This window comes from Nicotiana tabacum, chromosome 9 (assembly GCF_000715075.1).
Source record: "Nicotiana tabacum cultivar K326 chromosome 9, ASM71507v2, whole genome shotgun sequence".
NCBI classification, from domain to species: Eukaryota; Viridiplantae; Streptophyta; class Magnoliopsida; order Solanales; family Solanaceae; genus Nicotiana; species Nicotiana tabacum.
Window position 1 is genome coordinate 5,732,273 of NC_134088.1, and position 24,224 is coordinate 5,756,496.

The following is a 24,224-nucleotide window of genomic DNA, read 5'->3' on the forward strand; positions in this document are numbered from 1 at the left end:
CACACAATACAAAAAAAAAAGATTGTATTGCCATTTTTTCATACTTGTTATTTATAGTATAACATGCTTAAATGATGAAACCTTTAACTTCACATAATAGTATTATCATTTAAAGTAGTAAGAGGTAACTTAAATAAATTGGATGTAAGACATGTATTTTCAATATGTTACCTTTGATTTTGTTGTAAAAAATATATTTACTAATATGAAGATCTAAGTAATTTAATTCAAAGTTCTAAATTTTTTTAATATTAAAGAGTAGACAGTCTTTCTTTCTTTCTTTTATCCAAGGTTTATTGTATTTTTTTTTTCCAAACTTTAATATTGTCTAACTTGAAATAAAATCATAAAATCCATTATTAAAAAAATTTTGGGGACCTAAATTAAAGCTTTACTAGTCTCCTAATCAAGCCACATGTCCATCCTCCTGCTATTCTCAATCAAATTTTATAGAGTCTCAATTAAGATAAGACAACAATCAGTGAATGTGTTATTTAGTTACCAAATGTGAATGGAGCTGTTGAATAACACGTTCATGGGCAGTGGTCTATAAATAAGTGATGATCATTAATGAGGGCGGCTCAACAAAACTGGTGACTTAAAACAAAAATATATTAAAAGACTCTGAAATTTCTTTCATAATATCCATATAATATTGAGACAAAAAAGTGGTGAGAGAACAACGTATAATATGTGGGTTAGGCGTAAGTCATATGGTATTGAACTCCCTATAAAAAAAATATAGCATTAAATAAAAATGGTAAAAGGATTGAACCTATCATCGATCTTGTTTTGAACCTTATGATACTTGTCTTGGGATTTCTTAGTTAAAAAAATGAGACACAAAAGAATTTGATTACTGATATGAGGATCTATCAAATGTGATAAAAAGGAATAGCTAATTTAGAGAATTTGATTTGAAATTAGAAAGTAAAATACTAAAAAATATGAAAAAACAAAGAAAGAAAAATAGAATTCATGAGAAGATAAATATATTATTTAATTTAGTGGAAGAAAAGTTTTATCTTATTAACTCATTCAATCCTATATCTACCAAATTTAAATAAATATTAAAATTTAAAATATTTTATCAATAATTGTATAAATATAAACTACATATATTATATAATGATATAGTAGTACTTTATATTTTTGGGGCATTAAATATTTGGGGGCCTAAGGTAAGAGCTTCACTCGCCTTACCCTAGAGCCGCCCTTGTAATCAAACAAGTCTCCACCGACGTACCCTGGGTGCTATACACTTGAATTTTTCTCACAGTATTGTGTAAGGGATCCAAATTTTGGGAATGATCCTTCATGGCAAGGAGTATCTAGGGATTTTCCTAAAGATTAACATATGATTTGTTCCTCATTTTCTTTGTTTGGTTATCTGCGAATTTTCTCACGAAAATGTACTTGCCGATTTATTTCTCTATTAATATATATTAAAGTTACTGACAAAATTAATAATGCTACTAATATATTTTGAAAATTAATGTTAAGAAAAAATTAAATATATTATTTTATTATAAAAATAATAAATAAAATACATAGTTAAAAATATATTATATAGTATAGTATAGAAGGTATTACATAAATATGAAGGTTTATATAACATCAAGGGCATAATAGATTTTTCAAGTAAAAATGTGACTTTTGTGATAACTAGAGCAAAGTAAAATGATTTTTGTGTAACAAAAAATAGAAAAGTAACTTTTGTGTAATGAACATAAAATTGAATAATTTTTATGTAACAAAAAAAAGAAAAATAACTTTTGGATAACAAACACAAAAGTTCAATGGCCATGAAATGGCAAGTCCAGCTTTCACAATCCCAAATAGGATTAGTCTTCTTGACTCGCCACTGACTGCACGATACATCCAGATCTACATGAAAGAACCAGTTTTTAGACACTAAATGTAGAAAGAGCAAGTGGCATTCAATCAATAGGTTCCAGCTCAATGAAGGAAAGTTCAAAATTGGAAGCTTTCAATAGCAACAAAAACCGCATATTTAAGTTATGTTGTTTTTTCTACTAATGCATTGACACATTGCATTCTGCGGTCCCATTTAAGAGGATATAGTTTCAATAAGATGATTGTGATGGTGAACATCTCAATCTATGCAGTTAATACTAAAAGCAAGTAGCTGCACTAACAGCTAAAAATGATTAAAGCTTTTCGATTAAGACAACTGATGGTAAGCAACCTCCACTTCCAACCAAGAGGTTGTGAGTTCGAGTCTCCCCAAGAGCAAGATGGGAAGTTCTTGGAGGGAAGGATGCCGGGGGTCTATTTGGAAACAGCCTCTCTACCCCAAGGTAGGGGTAAGGTCTGCGTACACACTACCCTCCCCAGACCCCACTAAAAGCTAAAAATGATTAAAGCCTTGTGATTAAGACGACTGACTCAATTTAAGCCAGACCACAGATGGATAATCTAATCAAGACCCCTATAAATCTCATCCCATTTGTGTTTTTTAAGGCATACAATCCATCTTATCCTCAAACACTACTACAATTCTACCTAGCATCTTGCACCTTTCCCTCAACTGTAGTCACTCCCAAAACCTACTAAAGAAGATGGCAAATGCTCGTATTGCTAGGTTTGTTACAGAGGTAGCACCACCACAGTTTGTAAATGTCATGAGACAAAGAGCCTCAAAGATGCTAGATACCATCAAAGAAGAGGAGAGAGAAGCTGGCACAAGCGAGTCACTTTATTTGAAGAGTTCATCGACTTCAGCTTCAAATGCAAAAAGTTCTAAATATTTTCTCAAAGAAGTTCAGAGGTCTCTTTCTGTATTTGGCAGCTAAAGGCTCAACTTAAGCTTGTCTATTGATATCTAGCTGTTCTCCTTCTGCAAATTTTCTTTCTCTTCCTTAGTTACAAAGTCCACAGAGCTTGGTCGAGTTCAAGCTTTGCTGAGACTAGATAAATATTGACTGTATCTGTAAGTAATCTGTGTGAGAAAATGAAAATTCCTCCATCCAACTATCAGTAAACTTCTATTGCTGCTACTTTTAATTTTCCATAAGTTACTTTCTATACATTTAAAAAATTGTTATGCACAGTATGTTTCTTTTATAAAGTATTTTGTTCCACAAAACAAGCACTCGGAAATGGGTTCCAAGCATACAATAAATGCTCTCTCTCTCTCTCTCCGTGAACTAAGCTACACCTATTTAGACCAGAATATGAGAATGTAAAAACATTTGTACTTGCTACAAACAGCTGAGCAACTTTACCTCGAAAAAACCCATTGATCCCCTTCCCTACACTAACTGATCTCGCGCCTGGCGCTTCTTCCTTTTGCTCTCAACTGGTGCTTTCCTCCAAAACAACAAGACCAAAGTTTCATGTCCGGTTCTGAAATAGAGACATTAAAAATGATGAATCGACAACGACTATAACCCCTAGCTTTCCAAGCTAACAATGTGGGTTCAATTTCCGCTACCCGCTCTATATCTATTTATTCTAAATATTTTAATCAATTCATTAAATCTAATTTAGTTTATTAGAATTAGTACATCATTGAATATACAATTCCCAAAATTCTTTCACAACCAATTCTTTCTCTGTTTCTTTTTTCCGAACAAAAAGCAAAAATACGAGGGAAAAAAAACAGAATGAAAAACGTCCATTGTCTAATGAACCTTAATTCTTAACGTGTGAGTGAGTTCTCCCTCCAACCTCAATCCTCTTTCATTGGTACTGTTGTCTGATTCATAAGATATCAGCACCATAACCCCCTTGTCCTTGTTCCTCCTCCTGGTATCATCCTCTTGACTCGCTGTAGTCACCCTTCATCCTTACAGCCACTTCCATAGCTGTCATTCATCCCACATAACTAAGGGACTGTTCAGATGTAATTGATCGACATTCTTAGCTTCCTTTTCCGTTGAACAAAATGGATAAAATGGAATCTGCTAGCTTCGTAAATGACTAGCTTATGTTAACTAACTGTCCATAGTAAAAGCCATAGCAGCTCGAGTAGAACTGTATAATTAAGGTTAAAAAGCCATTAACTAAAGGTATTCATTCTTCACACCATTAACTAAAGGTCCTTCAAACAAACAAGTTAAGGTGTGGGTGTTGACATTATGTTATAATGGTGATCATTAATATCTGATGAAATATAGTTTTTATAAATATTCTGCAGGAAATAAACAAGTCTCTAGCAGAAAACCCACATAGAGGGATTAGTAGATGCTTAATCAAGTTACCAACTACAATTCTAGAAAGCTACAAATGCATTTCCAGCGAGATGCCTTTTTTTAACATGCACACAATCAATCACAATAATTATGCATACACTGTGAATCACTAAATGCAGAAAGGACATGTGTCATTCAATCAGCAGGCTCCAGCTCGATGAGGAAAAGTTCAAAATTGGAAGCTTTCAATGGCAACAAATACCGCGTATTTAAGTTATGTGTATTTTATATCTCATCAAGAGGGTGACAGCAATGGGAAACATCTTTATATTTGCAATTAATATTAAAAGCAAGTGGCGGCACTAACAGCTAAAAATGATTAAAGCCTTTCGATTAAGATGACTTAGGCAATTTAAGCCAGACCATAGATGGATAATCTAATCCACACCCCTATAAATTTCATCCCTTTTGTGTTTTCTAAGTCATACAATCCACCTTCTCGAACACTACTACTACAATTCTACATAGTATTTTGCACCTTTCCCTCAACAGTCTCTCCCAAAACCTACTAAAGAAAATGGCAAATGCTCGTATTGCTAGGTTTGTTATAGAGGTAGCACCACCACAGTTTGTAAATGTCATGAGACACCGAACCTCGAAGATGCTAGATACCATCAATGAGGAGGAGAGGGAAGTTGGCACAAGCGAGTCACTTTCTCGGAAGAGTCCTTCACCTTCATCATCTTCAGCTTATTCTGCTTCATCTTCTAATGCAAAAAATTCAAAATATTATCTCAAAGAAGTTCAGAGGTCTTTTTCTGTATTTGGCAGCTGAAGTATCTACTTAGGCTTGCTGAGAGTTCTTTCAATTTTTTTTAAGTTCCGTACAAGTCTAATGATTTCTAAATGTTTTCCTTCTGCAATTTTCTCTCTTTCTTAGATACGAAGTCTACAAAGCTTGGATAGAGTCCAAGCTCTGCCGAGACTAGATAATATTGACCGTATGTAACCTGTGGGAGTAAAGGAAAATTCCTCCATCGAACTAGCAGCAAACTTCTATTGCTACTTCTTTAAATATTTCCAAAGTTATTTCTATACGGCTGAAGAAATTGTTATGCACAGTACTTTCTGTGTGTTTCTTTAATAAATAAGCAGAGCAATTTATTCCATAAAACAAGAACTAAGGAAGGAGTCACAAGCATATATTAACATGTTATAGCTCAGTGAACTCAGCTGCACTTAACTAGATCAGAATACGAGAATGTCGAAACGCCCATGCTTAATACAACCAATTAGCAACTTTACATCAAAAGAACCTACTGCTCCCCTTTCCTGCTATATAATACTAACTGGTCATTCCGCCCAGTGCTTCTTCCTTATGTTGTAAGCTAGTGTTTTCCTCCCAAACAAAAAGAAACCATAATTCTTAACATGTGAGTCAGTTTACCCTCCAACTTCATTATTCCGATACTCCCCCCTTCTTCCTCCTCTCTCCCTATCCCTACACTTCCTTTGTTAGTCTAGTTCCCTTGATTTTCAGTTTCCCGTTTCCTTCAGCTTCCTTTTCTCTTCTCCTTCCTTTGGTATCGTCCTCTCGACTTGCTGGAGTCACCCTCTCATCTTTACAGCCACTTCCACAGCTGTTGTTCTGCGTATTAGTGGTATTTCCGCATAAATAAGGGACAGTTCAGATGTAATTGACTGACATTCTTAGCTTCTTCTTCCATTGAATCAACATGGATCTAATGAAATCTGGCGCTTCAAATATTACCAGCTTATGTGTTAAGTGTCCATAGTAAAGACAGAGAGGGTTGAATTTAGCTGTATAATTACGGTTAAAATACCATCGTAAAAGGTTCTTCATACTAGACTTCTCTTCGGCTTTTCTTTTTTGATAAAGTAATAATTTTATTAATGTTTGAGCAAAACATGGTCACATACAAGAAGTATACCAAAAAGTAGAAAACCTACAAAACGAGATGGTTTTCTACAAATGACACCCATTCTTCATACATAAAGGAAACTTGTGGGTGCACCAAAAAGAAATAAGGGATAAAATACTACTCCTAAACTGATTTTTTTTTATCTCTACACCCTCAAAAGCTCTCCTATTCCGTTCCTTCCAAACTACCCACATGACAGCTAGCGGCGCAAACTTCCATGCACTTCGTCTCCTACTACAAGTTGACTGGTCGCCTATGTTCAATGGATCTAAAAATAATCAGAGAACTCAAGGTACTACAAGATTATTTGATTTTTCGTTTTCCTCTCCTTCAGCTAATCCAATACCAATATTAAAAGTTATGCAAGAATCATTTGTCCCTCTTCACACTTTAATCAATTGTTACTATAAGAGTGTAACTTTTTAAACATAAAGAAGAAATTTCAAGAATAGCACTAAGCCTGAATGTATTTACATTGTCTAGATGAAGATAACTGCAATAGAAAAGAGCTAAGTTGCGCGAACTCGTCGATTTTGGTGCCGTCCCCGTCCCAATACGAGGCGGGAGCGGGATACGTCCCGGATACAGTCAACTGACTTCGGACACTTTGACCGAAGTCTATCGACCAATTTGGGAGAAAAATTGAGATTTTTATTTTGAAACAGCTTTAGGAAAATGAAATAATAATGTCCATCTTGGAGAATCATTCATATAAGTTTTTCACAGAATATCTCTCATAATTTATAATATTTTTATAGTTCTATTTTTTATTAGCCGAATCCCCGCACTCGCACCCGTATCCATATCCGGATCCGCACCCCCGAATCTTAAAATATAGATTTTGCCGAATCCGATACTCGGATCCGTCCCCGTATTGGATACCTGCACCCGAGTCCGAGCAACTTAGGAAAAGAGATTAAAAAAAGTACAGGAAAACCCCTTACAAATTACCACTGTCAAAAAGAAACAACGGGAACACTTTCTTCTGTTAACTCTTTTGCACGGCATTCACCAAAAGAACCAAGACCAGTGGTGACAATCTATAGGCTAGCAGCAAGAAACATAATCTCATAAAAAATTAAAATCACATAATAACATCGAAAATGTAGATACTCACCTATGGTATAATCATACCGGGTTGGCAACTCAGTGCTACACCATCTAGGAAAATGGAAGTTATCCTCACGGCAGCTTTTCACTTCTCCTTTCTCACATTTGAAGACTTCAATCTAATCTTGCTCTTCTTAAACTTTTCTGATTCAACATTCTCTCTAAGTTTCTCCAAAGCTTGAGGATAAGGAAAAAAGAGGTTCAATTAAAAAGACAAAGAATATCAGAAGAGTAATTGCAGAACTTGAGCAAATATTTATTTTCACCGAAAAGGCTAATATGTGATCTCGAGTTGTGTTCTCTTCATAATTCTCAACTACATCCACATTGACCAAACAATTAGTCATGCAGAGTACTTCCAATATGTTGAAAATGAGAAAAGAAAAGTACCTGAGGTATATACAGAGTTGAGTGACTCTATTACTTCAGATGAAACAGAATATGTGGGGCAAGAGTCACAGTCAGCTTTTTGTAACAGCTTCTTGAACCGCTTAACCTGAAATAATTAGCATTGGAAACTCCATATTCAAACAATAAAGAACAAAGCTAGGAACATTTGCTGCAAAAAGCAAAAGAAAGTTTAGTGATTTGATGTCCCAAGTCAATGTCCTCCACCAAAAGTTATGTCTCGGAAATGGTTAAGAAACCTAGTGGTATATGTAGTTAATAGTCAGAGATTAGATCATATTTTTTGAAGTATGTTCATAAATCATACTTATTATCTCAATACAACACTGCAATTGCTGTGACAGTTAGGAGCATAATATGAAGACTGAAGGAGCAAACCGACAGTGGAGGACGTCTTAACTTTATGGAAGCTTATGAGCTTCAAGATCAGACTTCTTTTTTCAATTTTGTGACCATTTGATGGTTGGGAACCAGCTCAAGTAGTCATAATTCTAATGTTAGGGAATACCTCAGTTAATCCAAGATGAACCCCCCACCCCCCAAAAACAAAACCAAAAGAAAAAGTACTAATTGTCCTAATATCATGCAACAGTAAGATTTACTACATCAGGTAATTTACAAAATGTTAGTTCCCTTCAGGGCCGGAACTTTAAAATCATTTTACAAAAGCAGATCATTTAAAGTTAGAAGGCAACCAACTTTAAACCTTCACCTCATCATCACTAAAAATCATACCTCGTCTTTGCGTAATAAAGTAAAGCAACATCCACTTTGGCCTGCTCTTGCCGTTCGACCCGCCCGATGAATAAATGTTTTTATATACGCAGGCATATCATAGTTTACGACATTTCTAACTCCTTCAACATCCATTCCACGAGTCATAGCATCAGAGGAAATAAGAACCTGCACTTTTCCTGCCCGAAAGGCGTTCAATGTCTTGCTGCAGGACAAAAGTTCACGATATGAAATTGCACTATTGTACACTTGAATAAACAACAAGAAATACCACAACGTTTACATAGGTATTCTTGCACGACAACATGTTTCCTAAATAAACATAACACCACCTTTATACAACATCAAGCATGATGACCAAAAAGTTTCTTTATTCTCTACTTCTTTTTCATCTTTTTAGAAAAGTTCTCCATTTAACCCAGTTCCCAGAGTTCAAAGCCACAATAAACTCAGATTGCGACCGAGACAGAACAACACCAAACATGCCCTCTTTCTAAACCTATAAAAATTGACAGCGGTTAATAGTCACTTGAATTAGGGTAGATAGGATTTCTTGTGAGATGCAGACATTCTCATATGGCCACACAAGATTGTCTTGTGATACATCTTTTGAGAAAACTGTCTCTGATGCATAATTTTGGGAGTAGGGAAAACTATCCCTTTTGTCAAAAACCTAAGATTTTTACACTTCTAAAATATTACCTTGGAAACCGATAAGCAAAATAGAACTTATAACAGTACAATAGTACATCAAAATTTTCCAGCAACCTAGGTGCTCCTTGCATCACTACCTTCAGTTAGCTTCAGTAACATGTGTGCTCATGCAAAGCATCTTTAGTACATCTGACTACAAAGAGCAGTCACTTGAATTAGGGTAGATAGGATTTCTTGTGAGATGCAGACATTCTCATATGGCCACACAAGATTGTCTTGTGATACATCTTTTGAGAAAACTGTCTCTGATGCATAATTTTGGGAGTAGGGAAAACTATCCCTTTTGTCAAAAACCTAAGATTTTTACACTTCTAAAATATTACCTTGGAAACCGATAAGCAAAATAGAACTTATAACAGTACAATAGTACATCAAAATTTTCCAGCAACCTAGGTGCTCCTTGCATCACTACCTTCAGTTAGCTTCAGTAACATGTGTGCTCATGCAAAACATCTTTAGTACATCTGACTACAAAGAGCAGTCACTTGAATTAGGGTAGATAGGATTTCTTGTGAGATGCAGACATTCTCATATGGCCACACAAGATTGTCTTGTGATACATCTTTTGAGAAAACTGTCTCTGATGCATAATTTTGGGAGTAGGGAAAACTATCCCTTTTGTCAAAAACCTAAGATTTTTACACTTCTAAAATATTACCTTGGAAACCGATAAGCAAAATAGAACTTATAACAGTACAATAGTACATCAAAATTTTCCAGCAACCTAGGTGCTCCTTGCATCACTACCTTCAGTTAGCTTCAGTAACATGTGTGCTCATGCAAGCATCTTTAGTACATCTGACTACAAACTTGTCTAGCAAATCAAATAATGTAAAAGCTCAGAGCTAAATTAAAGTTGTTTAGAGAATACATCTACAGTACCTTCTTACAGATTGACGTTGAAGACGAGAATATTCCTTGAACTCAATTTGCAAATTGTCGAAAAACTTAAGCAAGGTGCATAATCTATGAGTGGACTCCACAGATGATGTGAAAACAATTGATTTCTCCCCTTGCAGACTTTGAAGAAGGGAAACTAGATAAAGTGGCTTGAGCTTCGATTGACATATCTACTCAGAAAGAAGGTAAATTCACCAATATCAATCATCTTCTAGTGAAGAACAGTGTCTTCAAAAGCAAAGGATGCAAAAATAGCAGCAATTCCAATGGGAGCGAAAAGTGATAAGTGAGGTGTACACTTTTCAAATTGAACACATACCTGATATACTTGAATATAGTACTTCAAACACTAAATTGCAATTGAAATTGCTAACATCAGCATCCAGTATCCGACAATGAAAATATTTATCCAACAGCTCAAATTAAACATCATTAAAATGTAATTTGGAGAGGAATCCTAACACTCAAAGAGCAAAAAACCCTTATTCTTTATTTCTTTTCCTCCCTTTTTTTAACTGGGGGAAAAAAGAACGGCTTTTTTCTTTTTCATCTTTCAATGTCAATCGAATTGCTTCTCACTGGATAAATTACTTTCTGAAGCACATTGCTTCCTCATAAGGCGATAACCCTCACATCGCATTGCTCCGTTGCTTTAAGCAATGGAGTGATGTTTTTAGATAAACCCTCAGCATTACTTCGTCCCACTAAGCAACGAAGTGATGGTTTTTAGATAAACCCTCACTTTGTATCACGCTGTCGCTTTAATGGTGTGGAGAAGTAGGGAAGACATTCATGTATGAGTGTTTAAAGACAATCCATGAGGTAAATACACAAAACAGTTTAAGCCAATGCTTTTAGAGAAAATAAGGTGTTGCAAAACAGAGATTTAATGAAAGACTACACTGGAGCAGTAACTTCTGCTATGTGAGCATATCTTTAGAACACAAAACAAAGTTCCCCGCAAAATAACATAGCTAAATTAGTAAATGCCTTAAGAGTTAGGAGCCAACAAACTGTATGATTTTTTTTTCTTTTGATAGGTTAGGCAAACATGAGTTCTAATACTCATTAAGATAAATTATATGCAATAGTAAACACATTTCAGGCACATCAGGAAAGAGCTGATAATGTATAAATAGAGATTATTTCATTCAAGTAGCATAGTCCCACCACTTTAAATGATTTGAGTTCTTCAGGCAGCTTGTAACGTCTTTCTCCAGTCGTCAAAAGAAGAGGGTGATGTAAATCAAGCTGAGCAAGTTTACTTGGGTCTTGTGTTAGTGTGGCTGATAAAACCATCTTTGCAAGCCTTGGATAGGCTTTGCCCTTGAACCCTCTTTCTGTGCCCCTGCATTTGTTTTAAAGCAATGCTTAAAATAATCCCATACTTGAAATGGACAAAAAGAAAACAAGACAGTGAAATGCCTATGTGCACTTCGATCCCAAGGAGCAAACTCAATGAACCATCACTTGATCAAAGGTCCAAACCTTCTAGCAAACTTGCATCCACTAACGCAAACACTTAGGCAGCCTTAGTTTCAGATAAAAAGTGGATACATTTTCATGATCACAAGAACCAGCAGCTCCATAATGAAATGGTTTGACAGTCAAAGGTATAGTGCAATTGTCATAAAGCAATGAACCAGACTTGAATAATCAGATATTCACTTCTAGTATGATTAGAAAATTGTCATATCACGACTGAGAGAAGATGTGCATCTAACAGGAATTCCACATTTAAGCAATTCACAAGGGGGAGGATAGGAATAGAACATACACTCTCCTGATTGTCTTCAATGAACCATAACTGCAAGGAAGAAGATCATCAGCAGAAGGGAAGTTCCCATCAATTGAAAAGCTGGTCAGCTGGATGACAGTAGGCAGCCAGGACTGATAAGCTTCCCTTAATAACCTATCTGTTTCATCAACAACCTACATGATACCATGTAAGTCAACCATTAGGATCTCTTCCTTGTTTGTTCTTCAACTTTCTTTTCAAAAAAAATGTAAGTCAAATGGTTCAACAAAGCATAAAGAAGAATAAACGAGCAATATCAAAGTGTGTGCCCCACACTCACAAGACCTACTACTACCACTTGAAGTTTAATGATTAAGCTGAAATAAATTTTAATTGTTTGAGTCGCTAGCATTCTATGTTTCCCTTTTCAAATAGGAAGGAGGCATTGAAGCAAATAGAATAACAAATACATTATTATTTTTAAATTGAGAAAATATAACTTTATTGCTAATGAGAAAGCTCCCATATACAAAAGGTATACCAAAAAGTAGAGAGTCTACCGATAGATATGATTCTCTGCAAAAGACACCTCACGGGTGCACCAAAAAGACATTAAAACGGCAAAATATTTCTCAGATGTACGAAATCCAGCTCTTTTGCTTAAAAAGCTCTCCTATTTCTTTCATGTACAGTTATTACTGATTGATCAATTTATTGATATAAATGAAGATGGTGGAAAAATATCAAGTTCAGTGGTTATGGTGCCATTACAAAGCTACTAATGTAAAGACATTAACCAGCACATGTGCTGCTAAAGCATGCACTTTTGTGGTCTGTTGTATTTAAATTGGCATCACCCTATTTCTAGAAAAATCCTTCCAAATTATCAAAAGGTACTTCTCACTTCCCAGTGCCTGGTTTTGCTAGTGGCCTTATAGACTAATGAGATACCAGACTCTAAGGAAAAGCAAAAAGTTAGCTGGGACACCTAGCTTCTTAAGATGAGCAAGATACTCCCAGACAGAAATGCGTTATGCCACGATAGTTTAATACGGACATACTTATATCAATATGGTAGGACTCAATAAATGGCAACAAAAAGATAAGACTTGGGGTCTCGTGTAAATATACATCCTAAGAAATTCTAAGCAACTAAATATGCAGCTTACAAGATAACATAGATGCTCAAGGGTAAAACCATCAGTGTTATTGATGTGGTCCATCAGTCTTCCAGGTGTTGCCACTAATATGTCTACTGCACTTTGTAACTCGTATGAGAATTCTTCAGGATCATAACATCTGCCATACTCAACACTGGGTTTCTTGATGAGCTCAGAAATTTCATCCGAAATTGATGACTGACCAACTGCCAAGCCGACAGACAAACCTACTGCAGGTGCAAGAGCAGAGAAGACCTCTTTGACCTGAAAACAGAAACAAATGATAACAACATAACCTTCTTCCGAGAAGTTAGTTATCTGTATTTGCATGTTAAAGTGCAAATATAGAGTCTATATATATATATATAATGTGCAAGTGGAAATGTAGATACGTCTATTTTTAAAGCCTTTGAGGTACAAAGAAAAAATTCCAACAAATTATTAGATTGCTAGTAAAAGGACTTTCAGGAAAAGCATAAACTTTTAGTTTTTCGGTTTTGGGTGATCGGTAGCATAAAGTCATAGTTCTAAGGCGGAAAAAACCTAGGATCATCGACATACCTATCAAAAAAGAGAGCCAAAGTTAGAAATGGGGCAAAGATTTACAGGTAATTGAGAATTTGAGTAATTATGCACTGCACATTTTCCAAAACTAAAACTAAAAAATCAATGTGAATAACCTGCAAAGCGAGGTCTCTAGTAGGCAAGACCACTAGTGCACGAAGACATTTTACAGCACGTGTAGACAGCATCTGAACAATTGGTAACGCGTAAGCAAGAGTTTTTCCGCTCCCAGTAGGTGAATTTATACAAAGGTCTCGTTCAAATGAGCCAGGTCCAATTGTCTCTTGCCAGACAGCAAGTTGCACGGGAAAGAGTGAAGTGATGCCCATATTCTTCAAAGCCACCACTAACCTAGTGAAGAAACATGCAGGGTAAGAACAAGTTGAAGTGGAAGTGTAAGAAATCCAGTATGAAGTGTCACGGAAGCAAAAGGTATAAGTGCAACTATGTTTCAACTGCAGAATTTATAAACAATAAAGCTTCGAAAGTACTAAACTGATGATATCTGGGATAAAAAATGAAATTTTAACTTCAAAAGTGAGATGAAAGGTTAACTATAATTTCATTCTGCTCATTTCCTTTTCACGAAGGAATGAAACACCTTTTTCTTTCGCGAAGGGATTAGGGAGCATTATTTAGGTCAGCTAGCAATTTTCACCAACAAGGAAAGCATGAAATTCAAAAGGATGATCAAATTGACGGCGAGGAAGTATACTCCTATTTTGTAACCTAATTTGATCAGGTCAGTCAAATCAAATTTTACGAATACTTTGCCTGTATGCTTGTGTAGCATTCCCTAATATTTCTTTCCGCGACTTTGTAAGAAATAAGTAATTCGCGCCAGTAGATTGAAACTTGTTATGATCTACACCGGTCCTATAGCTTGAATAGGATGTACATTAGGTACGCGACCAAACAGCTTCATCCACCGGAAACTAAGCACTTCGTTTTGATCGTGCATTCCCGGTGTCTAGTTTACAGTGTTAGAGATGTATATAGGTGCCTGGGACAGTGGAAAGTAAATAAATCAATTCGGAAACTTTGGCAGATGATACCAGCATGCTTTTTTTGGTCCATATGGAATGAGATGAACCATAGATGTTTTGAAGGAGTCTCAATCCTTCTCATCTGCTTAAAACAAGATGTGTCTTGAACCTTTTTTCTTGGAGTAATCTTCACTCTGTAAATAGTTTTAATGAGTTTTTTTTTTTTTTACTCTGTTAATTCCTTTGAATGCATATAGGAGATCCACTGAAAAGGAGCTAACCAATCTTTTGCCCACTGTTCTAATTTTGGCATCTACTGGATGCATTTCTAATATTAACCTCTAATTTGCACCGGGCTGCCCTTTTTTTAAATTTTATTGGTAGCAAAAAATAGTCAAGTACTACGCTAGTACTGAACTTCACAAGGTGAAAGGCCTCCTGCAAAAAACAAAAAGGATAGGCTCCTCTATACTAAGTCATTTCTGTAGTGAGCTAATAAAGTCAGTCATGCCTATTCCCTATTTCATTATATATATATATATATATATCCTGTAAATTACATGAAGCTGTCAGTGCGCCTAAACACCATAATTTCTGGGTCTGAATTGAGCTATTATTTCTATCAAAACACTTTGCTTTCCTCTATAAAAAAAATGCTGAAAAAAAACCCTCACAGCTGTCTCGCTGTCGGTTGCAGACAGAGGCGGATCTAGGATTTAGAGGCTCTGGGTGCCAAAATTTTTGAACGTAGTCATATTACAATTTACTAAATAGGGTATAAATTTAATCGGTTCGGTCTATTTGGATTTCGGTTCGGATTATTCGTCTTTGGAGTTAATATAAACAAATCGATCGAGCAAAAAGATTACGTAATAATTATGATAACATGGAAAACAAGTAAAAAAATTCAACTGCATTATGAATTTTGTACAAGAAAAAAGGCTCGTTATCATTTTAGCTACTTAAGGCAAAAACTAATACTAATACGCACTCTAAAGATTAAGGAAGTCTACAGATATATTTCAATTTATATTTTTTATGAAAATTAATTCACTAGATATTATATACAATTGTCCTACTTTAGAGCAATCTGACGACAAAATAAATCCTGGAGAAAACAATTAATTTTTTATTATCTATTGATAAATCACGGAGGAGTTAGGAAAGTGCAACAAGGGGGATTTCTTTGAATAGATTTGTGAAAGAATTTTTTTTCTTATATTTTCTGTTAAATGTTTAAGGAAAAAAAAAGGAGAAAAAAAATCAAAATAAATTAATAAGTTCAAAGAAAAATCAATAGGACCTACTAATAAACAAAAAAGAGCAATTAAGTAAAGAGAAAGAAGAGACAAAAGGATCCTCATGTAATGGTCTTAAATGCACCAAACAAAAGTTTTTAAAACAATGAGCTGGGCAGGATTCGAACCCCCACCATTCGGGTGAAAATGGTGGTGCCTTACCAGTGGCACCTTGAGCCATTTTGTTACTGAGGGTGCCACTTAAAATATTTGTATACATTCCTTCTATATATACATGTATGTATACATACTATTGCATAATCTCGGTCAAAGCTTGCGGGTGGCGTACCACCCCGTCCCTTACACGTAGATCTGTCCCTGGTTGCAGAGCCAGAAATTTCACTAGGGTATCAATATAATGAACTATATACACACAAAGACGCTAAGGGGATTCCAACATATAGTATATACTATACAATTAAAAAATTGACCTAGCTATGCAGGCGAAGGGGTATAAATTGACACCTGTTTACTTTTATTTTTGCTTCTTTTGGAGGTAACTTCAGCACTTTCTTAGTGCTAGCTTTTGGCATCAGTAATACTTACCTTTTTTCAAATAATAAAATAGAACCAAAACATTTTTATACATCCCAAAATAAATAGAATGTCATATAGATTGTGAGACATGATTAGTTAAAAAAAAATCAAATTCAATAATTTTAAAAGACAGCACCTATATGCAGTTTCTCAAGATTAAAGTGTACCCTGGATCAAGAAAAGGCACAAAATCGAGAGAGCATTGATCAAAGGTAGTAATATCAATTGGATTTCTCATCCATGGCACTACAGGGATGTTTTTCTTCTCTTTTTTCATCTCCTTTTCTTCCTCCATTATCAAGCTCCCCCTTTTCAGCTGAAATCCTGAAAAAACAAAAGGAGAACACCAAAATTAAGCTCTTTTTTTTAAAATTTATTCAATAAAAATCCAATTATAAACATAACGACCAACCAGAAACAGATACAATTACTCAATTAGTACAGTTGAGGTCACTTTTTGTTGCAGAAAATATCTTATGGACAGTAAACATACATAAAAATCTATACCTTTAAAGGGTTTTGAACGCGAGATAGTGAATACAGAGAAAGAGAGGAAGTGAGGAGCTTGCTGCAGAAAGAGATGGAAACTGAGCAAAGTTAACGGCGGGAAGTTGAGGGCTGATAGTTCAATTTGGGTCAACTGTTTTACGGTTTGGGTTGGATCCGGCCCGTTTGAAGGAATTTGGATTTTAATTAATTTTCTTTCTTAAATTTCAGTTTCGTCAAAGCAATATCAATGATGGTAACTAGAGGCGTTTTCCTATATATATCATATATGAAATTATATTACCAAATATATTCATAGTTTGCTTATTACCCTTCATGTTAATAGTATTTCTACCTAATATATACAATGCATTAAATAAGGAATCACTATAGCTTTATGATTCCTTATTTTGCGCGCTAAAAAAGGGGAATTAAATATTTTCCAGATCTCCCCCAATGCAAATCACGCACATTCCATAATTATCGTCGGCTTCACTTTGACCTTCCACAACGCAGAACAAGATTTTCCATACTCTGTTTTTGCGATACACTCTGTTTCCAGAAATTATCTCTACATCTCTCTATTTCTCAATCGCAAATTTCAGTAATACAAAGCAAATGAAAAGAGAGCAGTAATTCCACCATTGACATCCATTAAAAAGCTTGAAAGCTTTGAATTCAAATTTGGGTTTTCAAAAGTCATTATTTGTTTGGATTGGGTGTTGTTGAAAATAATCAGGAATATGGTTTGGAGTTTATATCTCAATTTTGAGGGATTTTGGTGAAGATTAGACTTGGTTTTGACTGAATTTCGGATTGAAACTCGACGACGACAACGACGAAGAAGAAGAAGAAGAAGAAGAAGAAGAAGAAGAAGAAGAAGAAGAAGAAGAAGAAGAAGAAGAAGAAGAAGAAGAAGAAGAAGAAGACATATTGCAGAAATTGTGGATAAATTGTAGATTATTTGTATTCTGATTGTATATGCTTTATTTTCTGTTTTCACAAATAAAAACTTCTACAAATCTTCTGAAAAAAATGAAATTATGTCAAAAATCCCAATTATGCTACAATTGAATGGGAATTGGGATATAAAAAATTAATGTACCCAGTTTGTAGATATTTTGTAGATAAATTGTAGATTATTTGTATTCTAATTGTAGATATTTTATTTTCTGTTTTCACAAATCCAAAATGACTAAAACTTCTACAAAATCTTCTGCAAAAAATGCAGTTATGTCGAAAATACCAATTAAGCTACAATTGAATGGTAATTGGGATATTAAAATTTAATGTACCCAGTTTGTAGATATTTTGTAGATAAATTATAGATTATTTGTATTCTGATTGTAGATGCTTTGTTTTCTGTTTTCACAAATCAAAAACGACTAAAACTTCTACAAATCTTCTGCAAAAAATAGTCTACAATTTAGTATAAATATAGTAATTATGTAGATACCCTTATAAATAATACTGCTTTATACATACTTAAACTGATTTGTTGTATATTTGTAAATTTTTTTTTTAGAAAATATACTGAAAGATATGTTCTTTCAGTATATATCTAGCATATTCTCTGTTGCTAGTTGATTCTGTTTTCATCTTATCTCTAACTGGAATGGTTCTGATGGGTGTTTGAATTGGGAAATGTTAAGGTAAGATTTCCGGTTAATATTACTGAACATTCCCAAGAAATGCAGTATTTATTCACCAAAAGTTGCTACTGATTTTCCATCACAACTAATAACATCATCTGGAATATATGGAAGAACTAAAAACAATATTTTGAATTAGGCTTCAACTAGAAACTTATTGCATCGAAGAATGAATATTTGAGGAATCTGCATCCAAGAATGCCTGGATTAAGCACTTCAAATTCTGTTCTCATATAAACAAAGAAGAATTTTCAGATTCCTTTAATTAAGGAGTAAAAACGTACAATTAATTATACCTTTAATTAATTATGGTATAGAATTGGTAATTTTGGTATACTAAGTGTAATTAAATCAAACCTTAAATATTAAGGGTAATAAGGTTTCTTATGTGGCATAGGAATGTAAAAATTCCTAGAAAAAATGGCATGGTATGACAATAGATAAAGAGAATTGGTAATTTTAGCCTTATATTAGGTTTGGCAAAGGTAACCCAAAAAAATTGGCATTATATAGCGAAATCCTAAATAACCCTAGTTTCTTATTTATTCTTGTCACACCTCCTTTTTCCGTCCCCGCAAGGGGTGAAAGAGTTTTTCCAATTAAAGGACAACCGAAACAGAATTTATTTATTTATTTCAGAGTCGCCACTTGGGAGATTTATGGTGTCCTAAGTCATCGGTTGAATCCCGAATCGAGGAAAAGAATGACTCTGTTTAACAGTCTGCGCACCAGAAATCCGGATAAGGAATTCTGTTAACCCGGGAGAAGGTGTTAGGCATTCCCGAGTTCCTTGGTTCTAGCAGGGTCGCTCAACTGTCATATTCGGCTTGTTTATCTGATTTTATACAAATATGAACTTATGTGCAGATTTTAACTCTTTACCGCTTTCATTATTATTATTATTATTTTACAGGGAATTGCAACGTTGTGAAAATGTATCTTGAACCGCGTCACAATCAATGTACACGTGGTCGTCGACACACTTTGACTCCGTTGAGATTTGGATTTAGGTCACATAAATGCGCACCCGAGTTTAAGAAAATTAAATTATTAAAGGCGCGCCTAAAGCGACTAGCGTATCATTTACTTTGGGTAGGGCCGTGAAATTTTGCTAAACGATCTATCCCGAAGTCTAAGCAATTTTAAAGCAAATATTTACTGAGGGCCCCGCAATTTTGTATTTTTATTCGGCGGGGCTCATCTCATTCTTATTTTTTAAAAGGAATTTGCAACGTCATGGACACGCATCTCGAACCACGTCACAATCAATGTACCGGTGATTAGAGACACCTTTCGACTCCGCTAAAATTTGGATTTGGGTCACATAAATGTGCACCCGTGTTTAAGAAAGTAATTTAATTAAATCGCGTCTAAAGAGGCTAACACGTTATTATCTTTGGGGAGGGTAGTGAAATTCACTAAATAGTCCATCCCAAATTCTAAGTATTTATTATGACCAATTATTGAGGGCCCCGCAATTTACATTTTTTCTTTGGCGAGGCTCGTCTCATTATTTTTAAAAGGATAATCTTAGCATGACTACATTTTTCTATTTTTCGTTTTCTAAAATAAATGAAGAAAAAGTCCTACTTGATTTACATACTTTCGAATTTATTATAGTCGGGTTCCGAATATGATTTGCAAAATCCGAAACATGAACGCGTATATAGGCCGTTGCTTAGATATTACGGGCCCAGGCCCAATGTGCATAACGTGAAATTCGGCCTGGGCCTTCCTTATTCCAATTGGGCTTGTTTAACTTATTCGGTATATGTTTGACATTTAAAGGGGGGGGCTGAAATATAATGTGCTGCTTGTCTTAATCAAGCCATATTCCTACCAACTAAAAAAAACAGGCTATTTGTTTAAGGAAGTAACTATTGAGTACCTAACATGCTTCTTGACAAATAATAATGCACTAATAGAACATAGCTACTACAACATTAGTCCCTTTTAATTATAAGCAACTCGTAGAGTTTTTCAACTAAATGATATGTGTAAAGGTTCAGTTACATCATAGCTGACTACATAGTTCTATTAGAGAAAACGAACTATCATACATTCAACTAATGTTCAGTATATTTCTAAAGTGAATCCAAAATAACTTCAACTCTTCATTTCTTTGTATTCATGATTCGAATTTAGCCTACATTGATACGTGTATCAGTGGTGTACCTGGTATTTGGGAAAGTAAAAGAAGAAGAGGAATGATCAGTGCAGCAGTAGCACACACACACACACAACAACAGCAACAACAGAAAGGCAGCACTCAGCAGCAAACAACCCAGCGGTCAGATTTTTTGAAGCCAAAACAAACTCAGCAAGAAAATCCAATAATAACCAATGGGAAACCAGCGACAGATTTAAACCAAGCAGAAGACCAGTGAACTTTCAGACCACACAGAAAACCAAGACACTCAGCTAAAGCAGTGTTCAACGAGTAAAGAAACCAGGGGAACTAAACTGAAATCCAACAGTGTCCCAACACAACAGACTGGTGCACTAAAAGCAGTAATTTTTTATTTTGTCAAACACCCCAGGAAAAACAGCCTCAAACTCCTTAATGTGGAGTTTCAGCTTTAACACTCTATTTTTCTCTCAATTTCTGACGTCCAACCCCTAAACTTAACTCTCTAGCCCTCAAACTCAACTGTCCAAACTTGATTTCTAATCTCCAACCCTTTATTCTACCCTAAATGAGCCTATTTATAGGCAAAATACAGGCAAGCCCCAGGCTGCCTCGTCTCCCCCAGCCCTCAACTCTGCCCATACCCCTTTATTTCCCATTAACATGTGTTTGTGCCTCAAATGGTATGGGCAGCTGACAATCCCCAACTAATCCCCCATCAATTCATTTTATTATTACCAAATGTTATGGGCCTATTATAATACTCAATTAACTACCCATGCTATCAAGTTTTGTTCCCTACTATTGTATTAGTTTAATCCTATTTCAGTACCTTATGTCAGCCCACTTAAACTAACTATTTCTGCTCTTTTCACACCCCTAAACTACCCCTGTTAGCCCCTGGTTATTACTGCTTTACCCTGCTTTAACATCCTGAAATTTGAACTTCTGGAAGTTCAAACTCAAACTATCCTAAACTGAGTTCCAGCTATTGTACTGCAGCTACAAACTATTCACAAATAGTTTCAAACAAACAGCTAAACGATAATGGTTCGATCAATCATATGAAGCTTATCAGAATCAGGATATTTGAACATTCAGTCCTTTAAAACTAATCGACGACGTTTATCTAATCGACTATACTAATTATAACATAGAACAATCAGTCGATCAAACAAACAACACGAACATGGCATCAACTGCCTTCAACAACTTTGCCCGAAACAGGGAATCTATATGTATTATCTGTTCGACGATATTAATCAAATCGAATATGTATCTCAGCATACGTATTTAACAAATAAGCAGAAGAATAATCGACCAAACAAAAAGGTCTTACGAAGACGGAGGAAATTGGAAGAACACATCAGAAATAGCAAGCAAACTGACTAAACATGTTAACAAACTCAAACAACACTCAAACAAAATAGAAAAGAACAAAGGAAAACTTACTGTGGAAGCTCAACAACAAACGACCCAGGCCTGAACTGGATTTGACCATTTGGGGTCGAACAGACTTTAATCGAGGTGTTCTCAATCGAGAACACTTTGATTAAGGTCTATTAGACCCCAACCCTCCGTTTAAACTGGCCGGATTCCAAAAGTTCTTGTGTTCTAGGGTTCGAACAGTCCGATTTGGGGCTTGAGGATTTGTGGGTAGATTCGGACCAAACCAAGCTTGGTTTGGTCACGAGTGAGGGCAGGGTAATGGCTGGTATGAATCCGGGGTGGGTTGGTGTAGATCGGGGTTTTGCTCAAATCTTCAAACAAAGATTCGAGACGATGAGGAATGATTCGAGGCAAGGGGGTAACAGATCTGTGTTCAGGGTGGTTGGGTGCATCAGGGGTGTTACTTTGGTGGTCACCGGCATCGTTGCCGCCGGGTTTACGATGAGGGTGTATGGTGGCGGCTAGGGTTTGGAACGGGGTGTTAGGTTTGTCTCTTGAGAGAGACAATGGAAGGGGGGGTGTTCGGATAGGGGGCTGGGTAAAGGTTTAGGCTTATATACGTAATGGGCGGTTAGATCCTGGTTGTTGGATGAAGTGAGATCGATGGCCAGGATCTTTCACTTAATGTGGAACAGCGCCGTTTGGCCTTGGTTGGGGGTCGGTTTGAACCGGTTACTGGGTCGGGTTTGTAAACGGGTTGCTGAAAGGGATCTTGGACCGTTGGATTGGACTGGATGGATGGATCAGATCAAATGCCCTATGCGGCATCGTTTGGGAGCGTGCCTGGAAGGCCTGGTTTTGGACTGGGTCGTGGTATTGGTTTGGGCCTGATTTTAATTGAATTTTTGGCCCAAATCCGATACTTTCCTTCTTATAATTAAACAAAAATTCCTAAAAACCAAAATTAAACCACACAAATATTAATTAACACCTAACAACAGTTATCACATGAATTAAAACATTTAATAAAATTACCATGACAACAAAATAGAATAAAATGCCTATTTTTTGTGATTTTCGCTTTTAAAAACCAAATAATGGTTAATTAATTCCCAAAATGTACCATTTTTCCTAAATGCATGCAACATGTATTTTTTAACTATGGCAAGGCGAGCATTTACGGACAAAACAATTATTAAAATGTCACACAAATCCTCAAAAATTGTACCCGAAGGTAACTTGTTTTATTTCTTTTCCGATTTCTTTTGGAGTAGTTTCCGTGAAGCAAAAATCACGTGCTCACAGCTGCCCCTCTTTGTCCGAAAGCACAAGGAGCTTTCGTGCAAAGATAAAGTGAGCAGACACGAGCGACTTTGCTCGTTGGAAGACTCCGTGTGAAGCATTTTGTTTTGAAAAAGATTTAACCGAACCTTTGCTTCAAAGGTTTCCTACATATCCCTGGCTAGAAGGGAATCAGGTTAATGTAGTTCGGGAAGTTTTGGTAGCTGGGACTACCATGGAATTGTGATTTTGCTGTTACTGCTGCTGTATGTTGTTACCATTGCTTTACCAATCTCCTTGCTACACCGTGTTTAAAAGTAAAATCAAGAAGCTAGGATAGACTACGGATCATGAGATCTCATCTATCTTCAACTTGTTCTTGTTGCCTTGCTTTCTTGTCGGCTTGTGCTTCTTCCAGTGCTTTTCTTCCGAGAACTTGGGGATGACACTGGCCTTTTGCTTTTCTGAATACCAGTTTTCATCATTTTGTTCGGTACACTGGGGATATGGCTTCCTTCATTAAACTTTTTGGCAATTCCACTGGGGATACGACTTTCTTCATCAAAATCTGTTATGCTGGGCATAATTTAATGTTCACAGACCGCTTCTTTCAAGATGCGTCTTTTCTTCCTTTTGACTCATGCACTTGAATTTGTGCTGGGACCTCTTGTTGCAACCTTCTACCTTCCGGCGCTGGGGATTTTTATTGTTTCCTGCTGGGGATTCCTGTTGTAACCTTCTGCCCTCCGGCGGGTTACTGATTTCAAGATCTGCAGTATAAGATTGAAAAGTATTCCTCTCGTTGTACAGGTGGGCGCCTGAATGCAAAAATATGAAATGTATTCCCTCGTTATACTGGTGGGCGACCTAGGACATGAAATGAAAAACAAAAATGTATTCCTGCATTATACTGGTGGGCGACCTAGAACATGAAATGAAAAACAGAAATGTATTCCCGCATTATACTGGTGGGCGACCTAGAACATGAAATAAAAAACAGAAATGCATTCCTGCATTATACTGGTGGGCGCCTAGAAC

General features: G+C 35.8%; 1 protein-coding gene across 5 annotated transcripts; it reads right to left on the reverse strand.

Moving 5' to 3' along the window:
• Positions 1-1,633: 1,633 nt before the first annotated feature.
• Positions 1,634-16,911, reverse strand: LOC107785921 (DEAD-box ATP-dependent RNA helicase 1). 5 transcript variants are annotated; one of them, XM_016607343.2, is made up of 12 exons: positions 16,758-16,911; positions 16,418-16,574; positions 13,546-13,780; positions 12,875-13,129; positions 11,745-11,899; positions 11,138-11,315; positions 9,950-10,137; positions 8,354-8,558; positions 7,601-7,706; positions 7,218-7,387; positions 3,249-3,369; positions 1,781-1,887 (listed from the first exon to the last, which is right to left on the reverse strand). In XM_016607343.2, exons 2-10 carry the CDS (start codon positions 16,543-16,545, stop codon positions 7,296-7,298), a joined length of 1,542 nt encoding a protein of 513 aa, XP_016462829.2. In that variant the 5' UTR covers positions 16,546-16,574; positions 16,758-16,911; the 3' UTR covers positions 1,781-1,887; positions 3,249-3,369; positions 7,218-7,295. The 5 variants fall into 5 exon arrangements, with proteins under 5 accessions (XP_016462830.2, XP_016462829.2, XP_075077503.1 ...); XM_016607344.2 differs by lacking the exon at positions 3,249-3,369 and having other exon boundaries at positions 1,634-1,887; XM_075221402.1 differs by lacking the exon at positions 16,758-16,911 and having other exon boundaries at positions 16,387-16,525.
• Positions 16,912-24,224: the final 7,313 nt, after the last annotated feature.

Coding starts and splice junctions, on each gene's coding strand:
- LOC107785921 (XM_016607344.2), bottom strand. CDS start 16,545: ATGGAGGAAGAAAAGGAGATGAAAAAAGAGAAGAAAAACATCCCTGTA. Junction 13,781..16,417: donor GTGCCTTTTCTTGATCCAGG/GTACACTTTAAT, acceptor TTTCTTCACTAG/GTTAGTGGTGGCTTTGAAGA. Junction 11,900..12,874: donor TTGAGCATCTATGTTATCTT/GTAAGCTGCATA, acceptor GGTATCATGTAG/GTTGTTGATGAAACAGATAG.